We start from the raw sequence: 21,237 nt of genomic DNA, 5'->3' as shown, positions 1-21,237 counted from the left end.
GTTTCATCTAACGGATCATCAGAAGGTCTTATTCAAATAGAATATGTATAAAATATAACTGCAGACAGTGCACACCGTTTCGACCATCCGGTCTCGTCAGTGCAGTGTTTACACTGGAATGGCCATAAAGGTATATACCTCCATGTGACATTTTATATATGTTGCATTGCGCGGAGCTAACCGCTCCGGCAGTTTGAGCACTCTGGCAAGGTTGGTGAAAGTATCCGTGTACCACAAATGGATAAATCACTAAGGTGAATTACTTATATAGTAATACTTACATAGTAATATACAGTATATAGTAATAATGCCTTAACCTTTAGAAGGTTGGGCTCCTGGGGTCTTGCTCAGTTTGAAGGGTGCTGTCGATTCTTATTATGCTTTATGAGTGATATCTCTGTTGTTTTTTATGGCACGGTTTCAAAATTTGGGATTCACTTTGTAAAATTATTCACGCTGATCATATCCGAAAATTAGAACTATGTGAATTTTAGAACTGCTCATATACGTTGAAATGTTGAGGTGACTTTTTTGGTAGAGTAATGAAGAACATGTATTACAATGTTGTGATTAATTTTTTTTTTGCATAATTTCATATACAGCCAATTCTCTTCACGGTGTGAAAAGTTAGGATTAACGAGACAGGTGCCAAATTAATTACTTTCATCCAGCTGGTGGAAAAACTTTGAACAATAGAATATGAAATATTTCAGAGGATGTGCTGAGAACTGCCTTATATCTCTCAATTTATAACGTTTATTCGCTCAAAATTTCAGCTCAATAGGCTAGAGGTGAATAAAAGATAGGAAAATTCAATAAATCTCATAGTCGCAGCCTCAGTAGCTTTAGACCCAGGTAGCAATAGTCGACGTGCAGCTGGCGTCATCAGGGCGGCGAGCGCTCACATTGGCGACATCGAAAATCGTTAGCGGTAGGCCAGAGCCTGGATGGCGAATATCGTCATGACTTTTTTTCTTCAAAGTTCATCGTTTTCTGCTGGCTTCGCGCGGTCGACTTTCGTGCGAGAGACGCGCTTTCGATTTTTGCTCGTTTTTCGCTGACAACGCGCTGTCGAGTTTATTACGAAAGGCCGCGCTTCGCGCTTGATTAGAAAAATTTCGTCATCATTCCGTTTTAGTTGCGCTTGATTGAAGTCACGTGCCAATTTAAACACGCGATTGATTTGATTGAGTTGAAGCCTGTTTGCTCAGTTATTGGGTAGACTGCTGTGTAATAAGCTTAGGTTTAGGAACCTTGTTAGTCGTTAGGTTACAGCGATATTCAATTGTGTTGCTAACAAATTCACTAAGTGGTTGATTTGATGGTGTCTGGTATTCTAGTCACTTGCGGTAAACCACTAAATAATGTTACACGTAGTTTATGTGAACATGATTCATTGCATTTAAGATGTAACTACCAATGAACTTAAGGAAAAAGTAGATAAGGAAATAGCTACAAAACAAATTAGGCTATCGTGTTTTTTCAGCAGGTTTTTAGGCACATTGATAGAGATTTCGGTAATGCAATTACTTTAGTGCTACAATGCAATAAAAACCTAAGTCTGAAGTTAGTCTGTGGTACAAGTATATACTGGTTGCTGCATAGATTGTGTATTACTAATTTAATTTTTGTATATATTATATGACAAAATTAAGATCAGAACAAACCATATGACGAATTAGTTGTTTTACATGTGTTTGTTTACAGGTTTATTCTTAACTAACTGTAGTTTTGTTCATAGCCTATCATTGATAGGCTAAAAGGTTTTCTTGGACGAGAGATACAGAAATGGAACAATATCATAGCCTATAATAGAGTTTGATGGAGATAATGGCGCTATGGCAATTATCCATAATAGTTGGATCTGAAACCTGGTGACCGCCATTCAACCACACAAACACAGCAAAGAATGGCATTCAATCTATTCCTGGAAAATGGACGATGTTTCTAACAAGATATAGCTGCAGTTAGTTTTGAAGTGTTGTGTTGATTTGTGTTCACAGTGCTTCTAAAACTAGAGATACACATGAAAGCATCAGAAATATTAGTCTACTACTCTACTGGTTTATTATTATGATGTAAAAAATGGCAAAATCTTTTTTGATGCTAACATGATGCAGTATATATTGTTAGACTATACTTTTCAGGAAAGAATCGACCCAAATTGTTGACTGGGGCAGGCCTTAAAACTCGTGTTTTTTTCCGGCAGCCATCGTGGCCTACCAAAAGCTCCTTCTCGGCGGCCAAATCTGCGTGCTTGGAGGCCAAAGTAACGATAGCACAAGCAAATAAAATTAAACTTGCAACGATGTTAAAATGATCACTTAGCGCTGTTGAAGTCTAGGCGACGTCCTGCAATAGAATCGTTGTACCACGCAATAACTGCTTTATCGGGAATGTAATCCGGTATTGCGAGACCATCTAACGACACTAAATTGTTTCAACTGCTCGCAGCTCAGTAAATTGTTTCAACTGCATACCGCCTTTCATAAAATCTGACCATTTATTCCGTTATGATGTCACCATTGAGGGTTTGAAGTCACTAACCCACAGCGGGAACATTTCTGAACTATGAAGACACGTGTTTTCCCCTCGGCTGTCAACTAATCTAGTTTTCCTTTTTAACAACGATTCAATATCCGACAACATTGAATCGATATAAAAACGACAATATTGCCAGCCAATGTAAATTAGCGCTTCGGATTAAAACTTTGCAAACAAGACCTACAGCGCTGATAATCGCAGCTGGATATATTCCATACAACAGCAAATGTTCCCGCTCAATACAACAGTGGTGATTATGACGTGCTGACCTAATTCTGCGTCACTCTTACTACATATTTTCGACATTTAATCCACGATCATAAGATGTGCTATGTAATAATGAGTTAGTAGTGTAATTAAGGTGTTGTTGTGAAAGAAATTGTTTTCACAGAGAGCTCATTTTGTATTATTACAGATGTGAGTCGAAGGCAAGCCAAGGCGACGGACAAAGATATCGAATCTGCAGTGAAGCGGTATTTTTGAAGGCGGCTGGTGACAGATAGCAAAGCCAGATAGCACAAAAAACTCATTAATCTGAATTTCTGTGCTGGCTTCGTATTAATCTTTAATACATCAGAGAGTACAGTGGAAGCAATCGTAGTGTTTTTGATGTTGCTGTGTATTTTCTTCTAGTGATTTGATTTTGACGTATTGCAATACCTACCATATATGCTTATAGTTATGATATAATACTGTAGTGTGTAGTACACAATTGGTTTCTAACCGAGAGTAAATTTTACTTACCCCTACCCTAGGGTAAATCTTGCAAGCAAAAATTTGCGATCAAACTCATTACAGTTTCGAAAACCAAGAAAGTTTTTTTTAATAGAATTTTTTGCTTAAAAATTATTGTTTCGCGAAAACTGTCAAAATTCATTTAACAGCTGCTGGGCTTTTACAAGTAAATTCATGTTTATAGTCTTTAGCTTTGCTCTCCCATGGCTTGGACTTGTAAATTGTTTTGTTATTTGTATTACAAATGATCAGAAAAACCGCCATTTATTAATTACTGAAACATTTTTTAGCATTGCGTTACGAAAATGGAGCTGTGGTAAGACAGTGTATTAAAAATCTTCATTGTTTTCGTTGTTTTACATTCTTGAATTGCGTCTCGCTTTAAGGCCAAAACATGCTCCACAGTTTGGACGCTCACCCGAACCACATCCTGGAAGAGCGTCGACTGGAACTCTTGGAAAAAAATGACATTCTTCTTATGTCATGATAACATGTTTTTTATCATCGCCATCTATTTTGGCGGATCTAGACATAAAGGATCTAGACCTAAACATAGTTTTTCACAACATTCCTGTCCTTCAGCAAGTTTGACAGTTCATGTTTCTGCTCTCCAGTATCCTGTTCTAACTGATGGAGAAATGTTTTTGCCTGTCGGTCCCTTTTCCTTATACTAGTTTGGTGCCTAAAGGTGACCTGCCAGATCCAATCTACGTCTTCTGATTGTCTCAGTGAGAAGTGACAGGTCACTACAGAGGTATTTATTGTTGAAGTTCTTGTTCGTGAAGTGCAGTTGTTTATAATCGTGTATGAATGACACATTTACACATGAATCATTTCCCACCAAATCTCTACAATTGAATTTTAACTTTTAATCAATCAAGATTTTTTATGTCTTGCATTCAGTTAAGACGAATTTCTCTTAACTTTTTGATGTTGTGCTGTCTATGTTACAGTTTGCTACAAACCACATAATCTCACAACAAAGTGCATACATTATATCTTTGGTATGTTTCCTACAAGCTACTTCTCCGGCTTCGTTCAACATTTTATGTTACTAAAGTAGTTGGCTAGCTATAAAGCAACATTCATCAAAAGCCTCCCAATCTTTGCCATTTTTCGTAAAAAAATATTGGCACCAGTTCAATCTGACATTAAAATGAATTTGCTGCAACTGTTGCTGTAATTTTTCTTGAATTTTACTTCAAGCATAACTTCAAACCTCCAAAAGCATTTCGTAAAGACACAAATATATAATTAATCAACCAACCTACCTATGCACCTAAGAAACATTTGCATAATTATTCTGTGGTTTATGGCGAAGCAAGTTATGACTTTGATTAATTCCTCTGCAGAGTAGTTAAGGCACCGTCCATTCGAACTGGTTAAAGCTTCACAAAAGTACTGTAAATGAAGAATAATTATGCAGCAAGCCTACATAACGTAAGTTTAATTGTAGCGTTTCATTCATCACAGAGTATACGTTGTTTCAGAGGTTTACAAGTCATTTTTATCATGGTAACGTAGCCTACATTATTGCAAGTACTGCACAATGGTAGTGTAACAACATTACACATAAGTACGAGAGTAAAGCATGGTAATTTGATATCGACATATTTTTAATACAGGTAAATAATCTGCGTATAATATTTATCGTTTGAAGTAAATTTTTTAATTTATGAAGATTTGCAGCAACGCAAAAAAAAACAGAGTATAACCTATTACAATTCATAATGAAATCATCATATGGATGACCCTAAAACGCACATGAAAAAGAATTATGAAATTAGAATAAAAAAATGTAAATAGTAAGAATTAAAACCTTTCACTTACTTCAAACAATGTACAAATGATTAAATCGTTGGACACCATGAAGATTTTTTTGCTTCCACCCACAATCTGAGATGATGTAACCTCATTCCAAATAGTGCAGGATTCCTCAAACTCGGTTGATGACATCATGTTCTCAATTGTTTCGTCATTCTACGTTGTTGTGGTGAAAAAATACTTGTTTGACATGATGGAATTAATACAAGAAAAGACAGCAAAAGAAATGAGTGTACTTTGATCAGAAGGTTAAGAAAAGTTTCGGTGAAGAAAGTCAACCAGGTTCTGCTACTTAGTCTTATAGTAATAGGCTCTGCAACCAAAAAGAGATTTTGTAACACTAGAACGGCCGAAAAAAAAAGTATAGCCTACCTCCAACGGCCGATGGTGCCGAAATCGACACTTTTCAAAAAAACTCTATTTTTCCGCAAAATTAACAGTAAGAGTTCGTTTTATTTTACAGTGATAAAATTATCTGAAGCACTTTTTACTTTTGTCACCTATTTGGGCAGTTCATGTTTTGGTTTTAGACAAAAGTTTTGACGTAGGCTACCACGTCCTGATCAAAAGTTCGAATCTTGACTGTATCTGTATCTTGACTACAGTATATCTTGCTTCTGTAGGCTACGATAACTCAAAAATACAACAGAGGGATGACGTCGACATAATTATCATAAAAATAGCACAAAGTTTTCTTATTCAGGAGAAAAAATCAAACAAACCAACAAACACTTTACGCAGTGCAGCCTTTGCACTCTGTAACTTTCCAGTCACCATTACCGCACTTCCCACAAGTTAGTTTTCGATAGTGATGGCAATTAAGGGATAACTGTATTGTTTTTGCAATAACGTCCAGCACATTTTCTGCGCTTTCCAGGTGGTCGTCCCTGCTATTCTTCTCTCTGTGGAGTCGGCTTTCGTTTTCAGCACATGAGCAGTTCTCAAGCCCTCAATGAACTGGAAGATGAAATCACGTCGGCTGATGCTGCTGCCAGAACGTTTTCTAAAAATAATCCAAGAGTTCAAAGCTGTATTTGTCCAAACTGCAACAGGCCATCTTCTCCTTGCTGCATGTGTGGTGCATTTTCTTGCCATTTGGTAAAACACATCAACTGCTACTTTGTTCTCGCTATAAAAATGAATCACAGAGGGTTTCGTTTTCTCTGTTGCATCGACACTGGGGCTGTCATGCATAGTGCAAAAGAGATTTAAATTTTTCTTTCGTTTGCACTGATAGTTTACAAGCATGCAACTTTTCGTTGAATTGTAGAAGAATTTACTGGAAAATCTTTCTCCTCTACCCTTGGGCATCTCCTTTGTCAGTCCTTTATTGCAAACTGGAACAGTTCCGATGGTAATACTGTATTTCCTTCCTGTAGCAAACCAGCAAGATTCACCCTAGTAAAGAAGTTATCTGTTGTGACGTTGTACCCGCCTTGTCTGTGTAAATTGGTGGTGATCCTCATCACTACATCGTCTGCGAGAATCTTTCCATTTCCCTGCTCTCATTCAATAGCTCCGAGGTACGATAAGTACTGTACGGTATTGCATACGTATTTGGAATGAACCTCGGCTAACACTCAAAATTTCATGCCAAATTTGTCTGGTTTGTTTGGCATGAACACGATAAAAGGACATTTGTTTTTCATTGGAAATAGCTGTTCATCGATCGGCAGGCTCCAAGCCGGAGTGCAGTTGTAGATGCAATTAGCAACAAGTCCTTCCAGTGGCTCCCCAATATGAATAAACTCATCTGTTGCTAATCGCTGATAGATTTGTGAAAGGTGTCTGTAAACTCATTACGATGACCTAAAATCAAGCCGAGCGATGGCACACATCAAGCGTTGGACAATTACCATGAGAAACGCTATAAGGAAGTGGGAAAACTATTGAATTAGTTTTTTTTACACAGGAAATCTTTTATATTTTACAAATCTTCCTTTTCAATTAAATTTGTATGAAGTGTCGATTTCGACACCTCGGCCGTTGGAGGTATATCCCATAAAGGTATATCCCATATATACCTAAAGTTTAACCTAAATTTAAGTTTTCAATTATAACACTAAATTTCTAAAAGTGTCGATTTCGACACCTTGGCCATTCTAGTGTTATAATTGAAAACTTAAACTTAGGTTAAACTTTAGGTAAAAACTTCAACTTAGGTTAAAAAAAACTTATTACTAAAAGTAAACTGGAAGTTCAGTAGCCAACTTCCAGCAGAAACAACACTAGCAAGGCGTCCTCAACAAACAATGCTTCCTGTTACAATCATACTACAGTAGTATTTAAATATGTGCGATGTTTAATCAAAAGTTAAAAGCATGTGGGCAATGTTGCATGGACGGATTTTTTTTGTAAAACGAAGAGAAAAGTCTATCAGAGGTGTGTGCGGCCTGTTATATTGTGCGGTAAGTGTATTTATAATCTGCAGGTCGCTGCAGCAGATGGAGGTTTCAAACTGTGCTATAGAAGAGGCGAAAACAACAAGCATTGAGACCCGCAATATTCAAAACCAACTCAGATGGTGCGGGCATGTATTGCGAATACCGAACCAGCGTTTTCCTAAGCAAACGTTTTACTCACAATTGGATAAGGACTCACTAAAGATTAATCTTAAAAAGTGCAATATCAAATACACAAACTGGGAGGAAACTGCAGAGGATAGGCTGCTTTGGAGATCTGCCACTCATGAAGGTGCTGCCACGTTTAAGAAGAGCAGATCTCAAAGGTTAAAAGAAAAAAGAACACAAAGAAAAGAACGACAATCACATCCTCAACCAACTCTCCCAAAGGATCTTAATGTACCAAATGTAACCGAACTTTTAAAGCCAGGATTGGGCTTATTAGCCATTCAAGAACTCACAGTTAGCGTTTTTATTGCGAAGAGTATCATCCTCGAAGACGATACGAGGGATATCCATCAAGACAATAATTTTCTCTATGAACCAGCTGACTGCAGCATTGTGAGCCTTCTACCACTCAGCCAGAGAGTTAATTCTTATTTTAAACTGTGCTTTATCAATACAGGAGAAAAAAGAGTAATGGCAGTAGTGGGAATCGAACCCAAGCTATCGAAATGACTATTCCCTAGCCCTAATCTTCTCGGCCACTCTGGCTACGTTAAAACGTTGATTGAATTTACTTTCTAAAATGCATGAGTCGAATGACTGCAATCAGCTGATATAAATCTTGCCTTCTGATTGTTTAATAAACTTCACCTGCTGCAGCGACCTGCAGATAACAAATACGAGTAGCCTACTGTAGCGAGACATTGGTAGTAAGAAAAAGAGAACTGGCAATACTGAAATAAACAAACAAGGCAGTAGTGAGAGCAATGTCTAGGGTAAAAATACATAGAGGGAGAAAAAGACTGAAGAACTTATGCGTAAATTAGAGATGAGGGAGACTATGGACCAACTTGCAAGGGCAAGTGGAACAAGATGGCATAGGCATGTGCTAAGACAGGTAGAAAGGAGTTTGACGCATGGTCACATAATAGTTTGACACACTTTTGGCGCATGACCAATTGCTGCAACCTCTTCGACGTAGAGAAATGCTGCGGCTCATGAGAACAGAATGAATTGAATTCTATGCCAATATGACTCGTGCTTTAGTTGTACATATAGCTTCATCTTGACTATGTTTCTCGGCAGTCGACTGAACAAGAATTGACAGACCTCGGTGGTTTGACAATGAGGTTGGACTCATCATGATTGTTCATCATTGCTTGGTCTATTACGTCACCAAGATAGCAGAAGGATCGATGGTGAACCTGATACTGACAACTTGAGCAGAATATTGAGTTCCTACCAACTTCTTTCTTGTCTCTATGTGGATACTGTGACATGCCTACTAATGGCATCGCAATACTGGGATTGCTGTACAGTGCTTTCGTTTCCCCAATGTGAACAATATCTATTATAAGATCGCGTATGGCTCTGACAACAAAAACGGGTAAAATAGAATAGCATGGAAGACATTTTATGGGCAGTATTATCTCAACAGTATCGACTGTACCAAGATACGCTTTCTTCTTATTTTTGTTTGTATCATCTTGTTTTTTAATTTCCTTTCTACCCTAAATTTTTCTGAAGGTGTTGCGACCGTGCCAAATTTTTTTTCAACTTAATAATATACTTCGGTCACAAGCACGTTTTAACGTTCGCGTTTTGTCGCTTCTACTTGTTTCTCGACCATCGCTATGTAGACGTGTATTGTTTTTGCTTTGATGGTCAGAAATAAAAACAACTGAACTTAACTGGTGCTTTGTGTAACAATATAGCAATATATTATATTTACTAAAAAATTACCGATGGTGAACAAGATGCAATCGAGTCAAAAACTAGTTGGACAATCAAAAACTCTAATTGGACGTTATTCAAACCCAGCTTCTTAATGTTGTACATTGCCTTTGCCAAGGAAGCAACTGCATCATGTTTGATGGTTTCGATCTGAAGATACAACATTTTTAGAATTACTTTTTCGTATCATAATATGATTGACAATACATTCATGACCATAAATAACCTTATTTAAGCAGTTGTTAAACTGATCAAGACCTCGATTGATCAAAAATGGAAGATGCGGTACTCGAAATTCAACCTTGTTTGAGATCATCATGATGCATATCCATGTGTCTTGAGTGGGAATCGAACTTTGGGGACTTGTGGGATTTGTGGACGCCTCTGACTTGAGTGGAAATCTAACTTCCGTCGAGATTGTACCACGGTGTCCAGTATGCCATTCTTAACTGCTCAGTCTCAAGACAATGAAGCTTTTGTTAACTGCAGTCTTATTCCGTTCAATGCGAGAGAGGGTACCTGTTTTTTTCGAGTGCGCAGAAGCATGTATCTACAATGCCAATAACCTATATGCGAGGAACCACCTTATCATGATTTTACTTTGCAATTCATAAGCATCGCACTTACTAATGTTCCTTGCAGGCGAATATCAAAGAGTCAAGGGAATGTAGAGTTTGTACAGTCATTAAGACCCCGATAAAGGTGAAATTCGAGTATGGTGTCTTTCATTTTTGTTCGATCTTAACGACTTTACAAACCTCCATATACGCTTGATGCTTATTAAACTCAACAACAGAAACAAATTGGAAAGTGTTCGGCGCAGCATTAACTACAGCTGGTTTGAAACGAAAATACTTTGATAACTCTGTAATTAGAGATTATACTCTAGAGGGCTTTACCACACCCCTCTGTTCAGTAAAACTACATGTTTGGCTGGGGTTGAGATAGGATATGTCTAGAACTTGTAGCTTATGCTTTCCCTGCATTCACCGTCTTCAAAAAATATTGAGAAAAGATTTAGTGGATTGCAATCTAAGCAATTAGACACACAAAACAGCTATCGTTTGATCAATTCCATCAGAATTCTCAAATGTCTTATCAGCTTAACCGGTGTCAAGTCATTCATTGATCCAACTCAAAAACATAGCAACATGGACAAATAACTGCAATCCATAAAGATTTCATAATTACTGTACTTAATATTTACCGGTTTATCCAATTGGAGAAAGGTATCGATTAGATTCCCATCATTGTCGTAGGAATTGTAACAAAGATCAAGTAAATCCATCTAAGAATACAAATCGTTCGATGGTAATTGATTTTTTATACAAACAACATTCAAAGATTTAAGAACAATAAGTTTAATGTTTTGTACAGTATTTTTAATTTTTTTCAACAGCAATTTGCTTTTAGGATGCAAGATTTTACGTAATATCTATCGATACTAAACAATTCTAAAATTGTAAGTAGTAGGGAAAGAGGAGATCGATATCCGCTGGCAGAGCCAAAAGCAGAGCCCTGGCAGAGCAGGGCAGAGCCCTGGCAGAGCAGTCTGGCAGAGCCCTGGCAGAGCAGTCTGGCAGAGCCTTGGTAGTACCTGGCACTGTCCTGGCAGAGTCTTGGCAGAGCAGTACCTGGCACTGTCCTGGCAGAGTCTTGGCAGTACGTAGCAGTACCTGGCACTGTCCTGGCAGAGTCTTGTGCAAAACTTACCACGATGTCGCAACGATTGCGTTAGATGTTTTATTTCAATACATACACGATCAACAAATACAATATAAAGGTCGTCACATTTGTGAAGAAAACAATGATCATACTGCTAGAAGCGAAACTCGATCAATTACACTTAACTGATCACAATTAAATGCAAAGTGGACTTGTGGTTATACCGTCTGGATGAACTTGGCGCTTGGGGTAAAAGTAGGTGAGACCGTTTTTTGTCTGTGTGTATGTGAAGACTTTGTTGTTCTGTGTTCTGAATGAAATGTTTGTGCCTGATTGGTTATGTTTGGTGTGTATGACGTTGAGGTATGAATCCTTGTTGAAATTGTTTTGTCTCACACTGATTCCTTTGGAAACTTGTTTATTACTTTTACCAAAACAGTAATAGGTCTTGCTGGAAAGACCTATGAAGCCGGATCCTTCCCACTCCAACTTGAAAAGTCCAGGGGTTCTCTTATCAAAGAGTTGCTGGCGTACACAACAATCCTTTTGGTGAAAGACATCCCCAGACATTTTCAGGCGAACAAACTCCTCTCGATGGGCAGGACAGGCTTTTGCAGGAAGCCATTTGTGGAGTCTTAGCCTCTGTCCTGGCAGTATTTCTTGTTTGTTTATTTTATGTAAAGTTGATATTATTTCTTGTTTGTTTATTTTATGCGAAATTGTTATTATTTATTTTTTGTTTGTTTATTTTATACAAAATTGTTATTATTTATTTCTTGTTTGTTTATTTAATGTGAAGTTGATATTATTTATATCTTGTTTGTTTATTTTATACGAAATTGTTATTATTTATTTCTTGTTTGTTTATTTTATGTCAAGTTGATATTATTTATATCTTGTTTGTTTATTTTATACGAAATTGTTATTATTTATTTCTTGTTTGTTTATTTTATGAGGAAAACAACCCCCCTTACGATGCTACGACTGGCAGTACAGAACAAGAAGCAGTGTGACAAAGCAGTGAAAGCTGGGTATCATTTCTTCTTTGTTTATTTTAATGTGAAGTTGATATTATTTCTTATTTGTTTATATGATGAGACAAGCTGAGTCCTAACAGAGCAAGAGTCCTGACAATGTCCTTAGCGTCTGGTAGCAGTGTAGAAAAGTAGTAAAAACTGAGTATTATTTGTTGTTTGTGTATTTTATGTGCAATTGAAATGATTTATATCTTGTTTGTTTTATTTTGTGAGAAAGGCAGTCACCATACAGTGCCAGGTCTGGTAGTACTAGTACACAGCAAGAAGCAGGGTAACTAAACAGAGCAGTGTAGCCAAACAGAGCAGTGCAGCCAAACAAAGCAGTGTCTTAAAAGCTGAGCAACGACATTATATTAGTTCCACCGCGTCATCGCTCATCGGTGTCACAACCATTGCGTAATCTTAATTCGTCTGGATAAATGAAAAAAGAAGTTGGTACTTTCCCTACTCATAATTTTGTAGGAAATTTGTTGTTAATTACTTCCTTGCCTAGGTATGTTCACAGTTGCCTCAAATTATATTACAATACTGATTTTAATTCATACTCTTTAACCTTAGAAGATTAGTTGAACTAAAGTTTTATTTTAGTTTTATAAAAAAATTATCATCTAAGGTACATTTGTTAGGTAACAGCTTTTTGGTTGGTTTAAGTTTATCGTAATCCAAGGTTTTAAAGGGTTCCTTTGTCACTTATCATTTAGTTTTGGGATTCATTATTATCTGTAACCTTTCGCAGTTACCTCAAACTATATTACAATACTGATTTTAATTCATACTCTTTAACCTTAGAAGATTAGTTGAACTAAAGTTTTATTTTAGTTTTATAAAAAAAAATTATCATCTAAGGTAAATTTGTTAGGTAACAGCTTTTTGGTTGGTTTAAGTTTATCGTAATCCAAGGTTTTAAAGGGTTCCTTTGTCACTTATCATTTAGTTTTGGGATTCATTATTATCTGTAACCTTTCGCAGTTACCTCAAACTGATTTTAATTCATACTCTTTAACCTTAGAAGATTAGTTGAACTAAAGTTTTATTTTAGTTTTATAAAAAAATTATCATCTAAGGTACATTTGTTAGGTAACAGCTTTTTGGTTGGTTTAATTTGTCACTTATCATTTAGTTTTGGGATTCATTATTATCTGTAACCTTTCGCAGTTGCCACAAACTATATTGCAACTGCGATATTAATTCATACTCTTTAATTTTTATCCCTCTATATCCAACAGTTTAACCCAAAGACTTAACAAATCCCATATTCTTTCATCTTGTTTTAGTTTATATACTTGTATTGGTAAACCTCTATTAGGTCTTCGTTTAGTGAAGGTTAGCGCAACAACGGCTTTCGTTAAAAGCTTGATACCAATTGTTTGTAACTGCAGTAAACCCTGAAATTGTTACAACCCAAGGTTTGCAAAAGTGATAACTTTGTCGCAATGACGTAAGTTTAAGTTTGTAGTTTTATTTGTACTGTTGGAAATAACTTTTTTGTCTTACTGTATGATACTAACAACAACTAAGCACTGACATGATAATATAACAACACGGCTTGGTAAACGATCACTCTCTTTTACAATAGCACCCATAGCCTCCAAGACATTTTGTTTTTTGTAAGAACACGCAATCACACCAACAAAACATACCATAAGTCTACAAAAATTCATGTATTCTGAGTTGATTTTTTTTTTTTTTCTTATGAAGTTGTTCAGTTCAGATTTTGTAAGATACTTGCCTATCAAGTTTCCTCAGGTGTGATTCTACATGAGGTGATCACAAGAGATGTGTTTGAAATTATCAGGTGAGACACTATCGATCTATGACATACTCAAGTGATTGTTACCAATAGGGTTTTTAGATAAACTTCTGAGTGTTGTAGTCATTTCAAGTTTTATTTTAAACTATTTGTAATGATAAAGAGACAAGATTTTCTAAATATGAGAAGCAAACGCAAGTGTAGACAATCCCTTTTGCATAAAGAACCACACAAATGAACACCTAACACAAATCACATAATGCTTTTATAATGATGATCAAAACAATCAATTTTTAGCACAAGGTTTACAACGCATGATTTGACAAGTGGACGACTTTATAACAACTGCAAGTTTACTTTTGGTGACAGAGCACAGAGTACGTGTCCTTAATTAAATTTTCTTTACAAATTTATAAGAAATTTTATAAGTTTTAGTCTGTAATTTTATTGAGTAGACCTTTATAAGTTTTAGTTTGCAATTTTGTAAAACAAAAGATGAAATGTGCGGGCATATGTTGAGAGGATCGTTAGACCAGATGCATCAATTGGTTGTTGAAGGTAGGGTAGAAACAGAAAGGTCCAGGGAAAAAGAGACGAACATGGAGAGCTGTTGTACAGTGTACACCTTGTCAAGCATGGAGAAGCTAAAAGAATAACATAGGTACTAACAACTGAAAGTTTCATTTTTGTAACAAAACACATATTGTCCTTTGCTTCAGTTTATCTTTTAGTTCAATTTTGTAGAATAAAATATGAAATTTAAAAGACATATCTTGAGACCATTGTCAGATCAGGTACATCAATTGTTTGTTGAATGTAAGGTGAACAAAAAAGATGCAAGGGAAAACGGAGACGAACTTGGAGAGGTGTTGTACAAATGTGAGCTGACTTGTCAAGCATCGAGAAGCAAAAAGAATAACAAAGGTAGCCTACTAACAACTGAAAGTTTTTTTTTTTTTTCAGTTCAATTTTGTGAAACAAAAGATGAAATTTGGGAGACATGTTGAGACGATTGTCAGACATCACTTGGGTGTTGAAGGTAAGGTCGTCGTCATCGTTCGTATGAAGCAAAAAGTTTGTGGTCGGTCGAAAGGAAGGACTTGGAGCCAACTTTTCGTCAGATCGTCAAGTGTACGGATGACTGTTATTCCGTTGGGAGGGGAATAGATGAGACGCCTAAAGATGATGTGGTTGGCTGTTTGTTCCGTGGCACTGCGCTAACACACAGCAGAGTCCCTCATACCCCAGCGTGTCAAGCAAGCATTGAAGTGCCAACTCCCGTTCTTAATCGTAAGGCAAGGTGAACGAAAAAGATGCAAGGGAAAACGGAGACGAACTTGGAGAGGCGTTGTACAACTTGTCAAGCAGCGAGCAGCAAAAGAATAATGTGGGAACTAACAGATGGAAGTTTCTGTTTTATAGCAAAGCACAGAGTTGTCCTCCAAATATATTTTCGTTTCTAAATTTATAAGAAATTTTATAAGTTTTAATTTGCGATTTTGTAAAACAAAACGTGAAATTTACGGACATATTTTGAGAGGATAGTCAGGCCAGCTACATCAATTGGTTGTTGAAGGTGTGGTGGAGAAAAAAAGATGCAAGGGAAAACGGAGACGAACTTGGAGAGATGTTGTACACCAGTGACTGGCTTGTCAAGCATTGAGAAGCAAAAAAAAAAAAATAATAATAGTACAAACGTGACATGTGGAAGCAAGTGACAACCAACCTTCGGTTCAAAGACGACACATCACGATGGAAAGTGATAACAAGGTTTATTAAATAGACTGGACAAGGAGAGGGTATAAGGTGTCGGTCTTAAAAACCAATTGGTTAACGTCCGCGTGGATTCGAATCTCACATCCAACATTGATGACCATTCTCTTTCACTTCATTTAAAAAACTTTTATTTTTAAAAAGCTTGAAATAATGCTTTATTACGAAGATAAAATTGTTAAAGAATTTTGCTTCCAAGTTTCATTATTTAAGAATATTGTGCCCAATATATCTAACTTACAAATCCACTTAAAGCAAAATGTAATACCGGTACCAATAAAATTTAGAGAAAGCTTATACATGTCATTAATTACAGATCACAAGATATTTTATGAAAGTGCGGATTTACCTCACGTTAGCTTTCAATAAGAACAGTCCCCACACCACTCATAGGTTACCTTTCATTCATGTAGGCTATATATCAAATGATATCTTACGCATACAAAGAAAACTTAAGAAGAAACTAACATGATTAAAATTACCAATGTTTATAGAAAGCGATACGAAACCGATAAAATTATAGTTGTCATACGAAAATTAACAACTTGCTCTTAAACTTTTGTCCAATAATAGGCTATGTCTTTGGCAACCCTTTTGTAACCGTAATTATTTTGAGTTTTTATGATTGTAGCAGTATTAATCTATCTTTTGTTTGAAAATGTCGGATGAAAAGACTCAGTTTAAGATGGTGTACGATACCCATATACCTTTCAAATAACTTTCTTAAGTTTTATTATATTTATTCTTCAGGGTATCAACGTTAAACTTGACAACAATTTCGGTCTACACATTAATTGTATTTCATTTGCAAATAATAACAAAAAATAATTGTTAAGCAAAAATAAACCTTCCTCATTCTTCTCCGATCATAAAGCATCATCTGTACTGTTACACTCGACACAATCTACTTTTTTGAAACAAGTCTGAACATGCTTTGTATTTGCATTGATTGTAACATTGTTTCAACTTTATGCTGTAACAAGGTTTTTTAGATTTCGGTGAATGTCACGTATTTACACCATGGAAAGGATCATTTTTTTTAATGTCACTGTATTCTTTGGTAACTATTTTAATCTTTTTGTGTAACTTTAAACGTTTTGTTAGTCTACATGACAATCTCATACATGTTATCATAGCTTTTAAACCGATCTCACCAGGTGTTGATAAAAAACAGGCTTGAATAGCCTACACATACTAGATTGTTGAATGATCAGCTTGTGTGAATGAAAATACGAACTGGTTACAATACGCTTGTTTTACTTAAGTAAAATTTTGTCTTCCTAAAATTTTAGACATAGTTTGCACCTAATAAACTCCATCAGATTGTTTGTAATTAACTTTCGTGTAAACATGAGAAAACTACTCGAATTGTCAGTAGCATTTAAATGTTCCAACGCTTTAAAACAACCGCAATGTACTTTTTTCGCTTTCAACTCTATCCTTATTTTCTGTATGAAGAGACGGAATTTCTTCATAAAGTTGTATATTTTAGTGAAGAGACCAAAAGGCAACCAACTAAATGTTCAAAAAACACTTATTATAACTAGGTTATCCTATAAAATTATAGCTATTTATGATATATAATAAAATATATTAAAACTTATATAAAATATATATTCATATTATACCTATTCCTATGAAATATAGTAATATCTATATAGTATAATATACCAATGTTTATATATATAGTATAATATATATATATATATATATATATATACATATCAATATACTATAAATATTATAGTTTTTTGAACATTTGGTTGGTTACCTTTTGGTCTCTTCACTAACATATACGACTTTATGAAGAAATTCCGTCTCTTCATAAAGGTCTACTCAATAAAATTACAGACTAAAACTTATAAAATTTCTTATAAATTTGTAAAGAAAATTTAATTAAGGACACGTACTCTGTGCTCTGTCACCAAAAGTAAACTTGCAGTTGTTATAAAGTCGTCCACTTGTCAAATCATGCGTTGTAAACCTTGTGCTAAAAATTGATTGTTTTGATCATCATTATAAAAGCATTATGTGATTTGTGTTAGGTGTTCATTTGTGTGGTTCTTTATGCAAAAGGGATTGTCTACACTTGCGTTTGCTTCTCATATTTAGAAAATCTTGTCTCTTTATCATTACAAATAGTTTAAAATAAAACTTGAAATGACTACAACACTCAGAAGTTTATCTAAAAACCCTATTGGTAACAATCACTTGAGTATGTCATAGATCGATAGTGTCTCACCTGATAATTTCAAACACATCTCTTGTGATCACCTCATGTAGAATCACACCTGAGGAAACTTGATAGGCAAGTACCTTACAAAATCTGAACCGAACAACTTCATAAGAAAAAAAAAAAAAATCAACTCAGAATACATGAATTTTTGTAGACTTATGGTATGTTTTGTTGGTGTGATTGCGTGTTCTTACAAAAAACAAAATGTCTTGGAGGCTATGGGTGCTATTGTAAAAGAGAGTGATCGTTTACCAAGCCGTGTTGTTATATTATCATGTCAGTGCTTAGTTGTTGTTAGTATCATACAGTAAGACAAAAAAGTTATTTCCAACAGTACAAATAAAACTACAAACTTAAACTTACGTCATTGCGACAAAGTTATCACTTTTGCAAACCTTGGGTTGTAACAATTTCAGGGTTTACTGCAGTTACAAACAATTGGTATCAAGCTTTTAACGAAAGCCGTTGTTGCGCTAACCTTCACTAAACGAAGACCTAATAGAGGTTTACCAATACAAGTATATAAACTAAAACAAGATGAAAGAATATGGGATTTGTTAAGTCTTTGGGTTAAACTGTTGGATATAGAGGGATAAAAATTAAAGAGTATGAATTAATATCGCAGTTGCAATATAGTTTGTGGCAACTGCGAAAGGTTACAGATAATAATGAATCCCAAAACTAAATGATAAGTGACAAATTAAACCAACCAAAAAGCTGTTACCTAACAAATGTACCTTAGATGATAATTTTTTTATAAAACTAAAATAAAACTTTAGTTCAACTAATCTTCTAAGGTTAAAGAGTATGAATTAAAATCAGTTTGTGGCAACTGCGAAAGGTTACAGATAATAATGAATCCCAAAACTAAATGATAAGTGACAAAGGAACCCTTTAAAACCTTGGATTACGATAAACTTAAACCAACCAAAAAGCTGTTACCTAACAAATTTACCTTAGATGATAATTTTTTTTTATAAAACTAAAATAAAACTTTAGTTCAACTAATCTTCTAAGGTTAAAGAGTATGAATTAAAATCAGTATTGTAATATAGTTTGAGGTAACTGCGAAAGGTTACAGATAATAATGAATCCCAAAACTAAATGATAAGTGACAAAGGAACCCTTTAAAACCTTGGATTACGATAAACTTAAACCAACCAAAAAGCTGTTACCTAACAAATGTACCTTAGATGATAATTTTTTTATAAAACTAAAATAAAACTTTAGTTCAACTAATCTTCTAAGGTTAAAGAGTATGAATTAAAATCAGTATTGTAATATAATTTGAGGCAACTGTGAACATACCTAGGCAAGGAAGTAATTAACAACAAATTTCCTACAAAATTATGAGTAGGGAAAGTACCAACTTCTTTTTTCATTTATCCAGACGAATTAAGATTACGCAATGGTTGTGACACCGATGAGCGATGACGCGGTGGAACTAATATAATGTCGTTGCTCAGCTTTTAAGACACTGCTTTGTTTGGCTGCACTGCTCTGTTTGGCTACACTGCTCTGTTTAGTTACCCTGCTTCTTGCTGTGTACTAGTACTACCAGACCTGGCACTGTATGGTGACTGCCTTTCTCACAAAATAAAACAAACAAGATATAAATCATTTCAATTGCACATAAAATACACAAACAACAAATAATACTCAGTTTTTACTACTTTTCTACACTGCTACCAGACGCTAAGGACATTGTCAGGACTCTTGCTCTGTTAGGACTCAGCTTGTCTCATCATATAAACAAATAAGAAATAATATCAACTTCACATTAAAATAAACAAAGAAGAAATGATACCCAGCTTTCACTGCTTTGTCACACTGCTTCTTGTTCTGTACTGCCAGTCGTAGCATCGTAAAGGGGGTTGTTTTCCTCATAAAATAAACAAACAAGAAATAAATAATAACAATTTCGTATAAAATAAACAAACAAGATATAAATAATATCAACTTGACATAAAATAAACAAACAAGAAATAAATAATAACAATTTCGTATAAAATAAACAAACAAGATATAAATAATATCAACTTCACATTAAATAAACAAACAAGAAATAAATAATAACAATTTCGTATAAAATAAACAAACAAAAAATAAATAATAACAATTTCGCATAAAATAAACAAACAAGAAATAATATCAACTTTACATAAAATAAACAAACAAGAAATACTGCCAGGACAGAGGCTAAGACTCCACAAATGGCTTCCTGCAAAAGCCTGTCCTGCCCATCGAGAGGAGTTTGTTCGCCTGAAAATGTCTGGGGATGTCTTTCACCAAAAGGATTGTTGTGTACGCCAGCAACTCTTTGATAAGAGAACCCCTGGACTTTTCAAGTTGGAGTGGGAAGGATCCGGCTTCATAGGTCTTTCCAGCAAGACCTATTACTGTTTTGGTAAAAGTAATAAACAAGTTTCCAAAGGAATCAGTGTGAGACAAAACAATTTCAACAAGGATTCATACCTCAACGTCATACACACCAAACATAACCAATCAGGCACAAACATTTCATTCAGAACACAGAACAACAAAGTCTTCACATACACACAGACAAAAAACGGTCTCACCTACTTTTACCCCAAGCGCCAAGTTCATCCAGACGGTATAACCACAAGTCCACTTTTCATTTAATTGTGATCAGTTAAGTGTAATTGATCGAGTTTCGCTTTTAGCAGTATGATCATTGTTTTCTTCACAAATGTGACGACCTTTATATTGTATTTGTTGATCGTGTATGTATTGAAATAAAACATCTAACGCAATCGTTGCGACATCGTGGTAAGTTTTGCACAAGACTCTGCCAGGACAGTGCCAGGTACTGCTTCGTACTGCCAAGACTCTGCCAGGACAGTGCCAGGTACTGCTCTGCCAAGACTCTGCCAGACTGCTCTGCCAGGGCTCTGCCAGACTGCTCTGCCAGGGCTCTGCCCTGCTCTGCCAGGGCTCTGCTTTTGGCTCTGCCAGCGGATATCGATCTCCTCTTTCCCTACTACTATTGTATTAAATTACACTTACTTGGAACAAATACAACTGGACAACAAACCACACATTTTATTAGCATTTATTACCACGTAATAATTATTAACCACACATAAACAATTATTATCACTGGGGAACAATTTTGAAAAAAAAATGTTGACTTTGATTTTGCACTTGAATTAGCGCTGATTTCAAAAATGCCGCCAGTTTTGTTTTACCACGTCAAATTTTTGCTCCACATCATACAACCAAATTTTTCAACTTTTCACTTTAGCCGTATTGCTTTTCCATACGTAATAGGAATGCACAAGCTAATCATATAATAATTTATACACAAGAAGTGTCAACTAAATTAGCAAAAAAGGCACAGCCATCGATTTA

At 35.4% G+C, this 21,237-nt stretch overlaps 2 protein-coding genes across 3 annotated transcripts in view; both read right to left on the bottom strand.

Annotated features, from left to right (window-relative positions):
- The window catches only part of LOC145767123 (uncharacterized), a 28,745-nt gene extending 19,176 nt beyond the window's left edge, over nucleotides 1-9,569 (bottom strand). The window contains exons 1-3 of the mRNA XM_082578886.1: nucleotides 9,414-9,569; nucleotides 5,110-5,259; nucleotides 4,551-4,680 (exon numbers count right to left, since the gene is read on the bottom strand). Of these exons, the coding sequence (XP_082435012.1) occupies nucleotides 4,551-4,680; nucleotides 5,110-5,259; nucleotides 9,414-9,569 (436 nt within the window). The remainder of the gene's footprint in view (nucleotides 1-4,550; nucleotides 4,681-5,109; nucleotides 5,260-9,413) is intronic.
- The window catches only part of LOC145767122 (NACHT, LRR and PYD domains-containing protein 13-like), a 207,471-nt gene that overhangs the window by 107,803 nt on the left and 78,431 nt on the right, over nucleotides 1-21,237 (bottom strand). The gene's annotated exons all lie outside the window — the stretch shown is intronic.

The sequence above is a fragment of the Aplidium turbinatum genome, chromosome 3 (genome assembly GCF_918807975.1).
Source record: "Aplidium turbinatum chromosome 3, kaAplTurb1.1, whole genome shotgun sequence".
NCBI lineage: Eukaryota > Metazoa > Chordata > Ascidiacea > Aplousobranchia > Polyclinidae > Aplidium > Aplidium turbinatum.
This window is presented reverse-complemented; position numbering and strand designations above follow the sequence as displayed.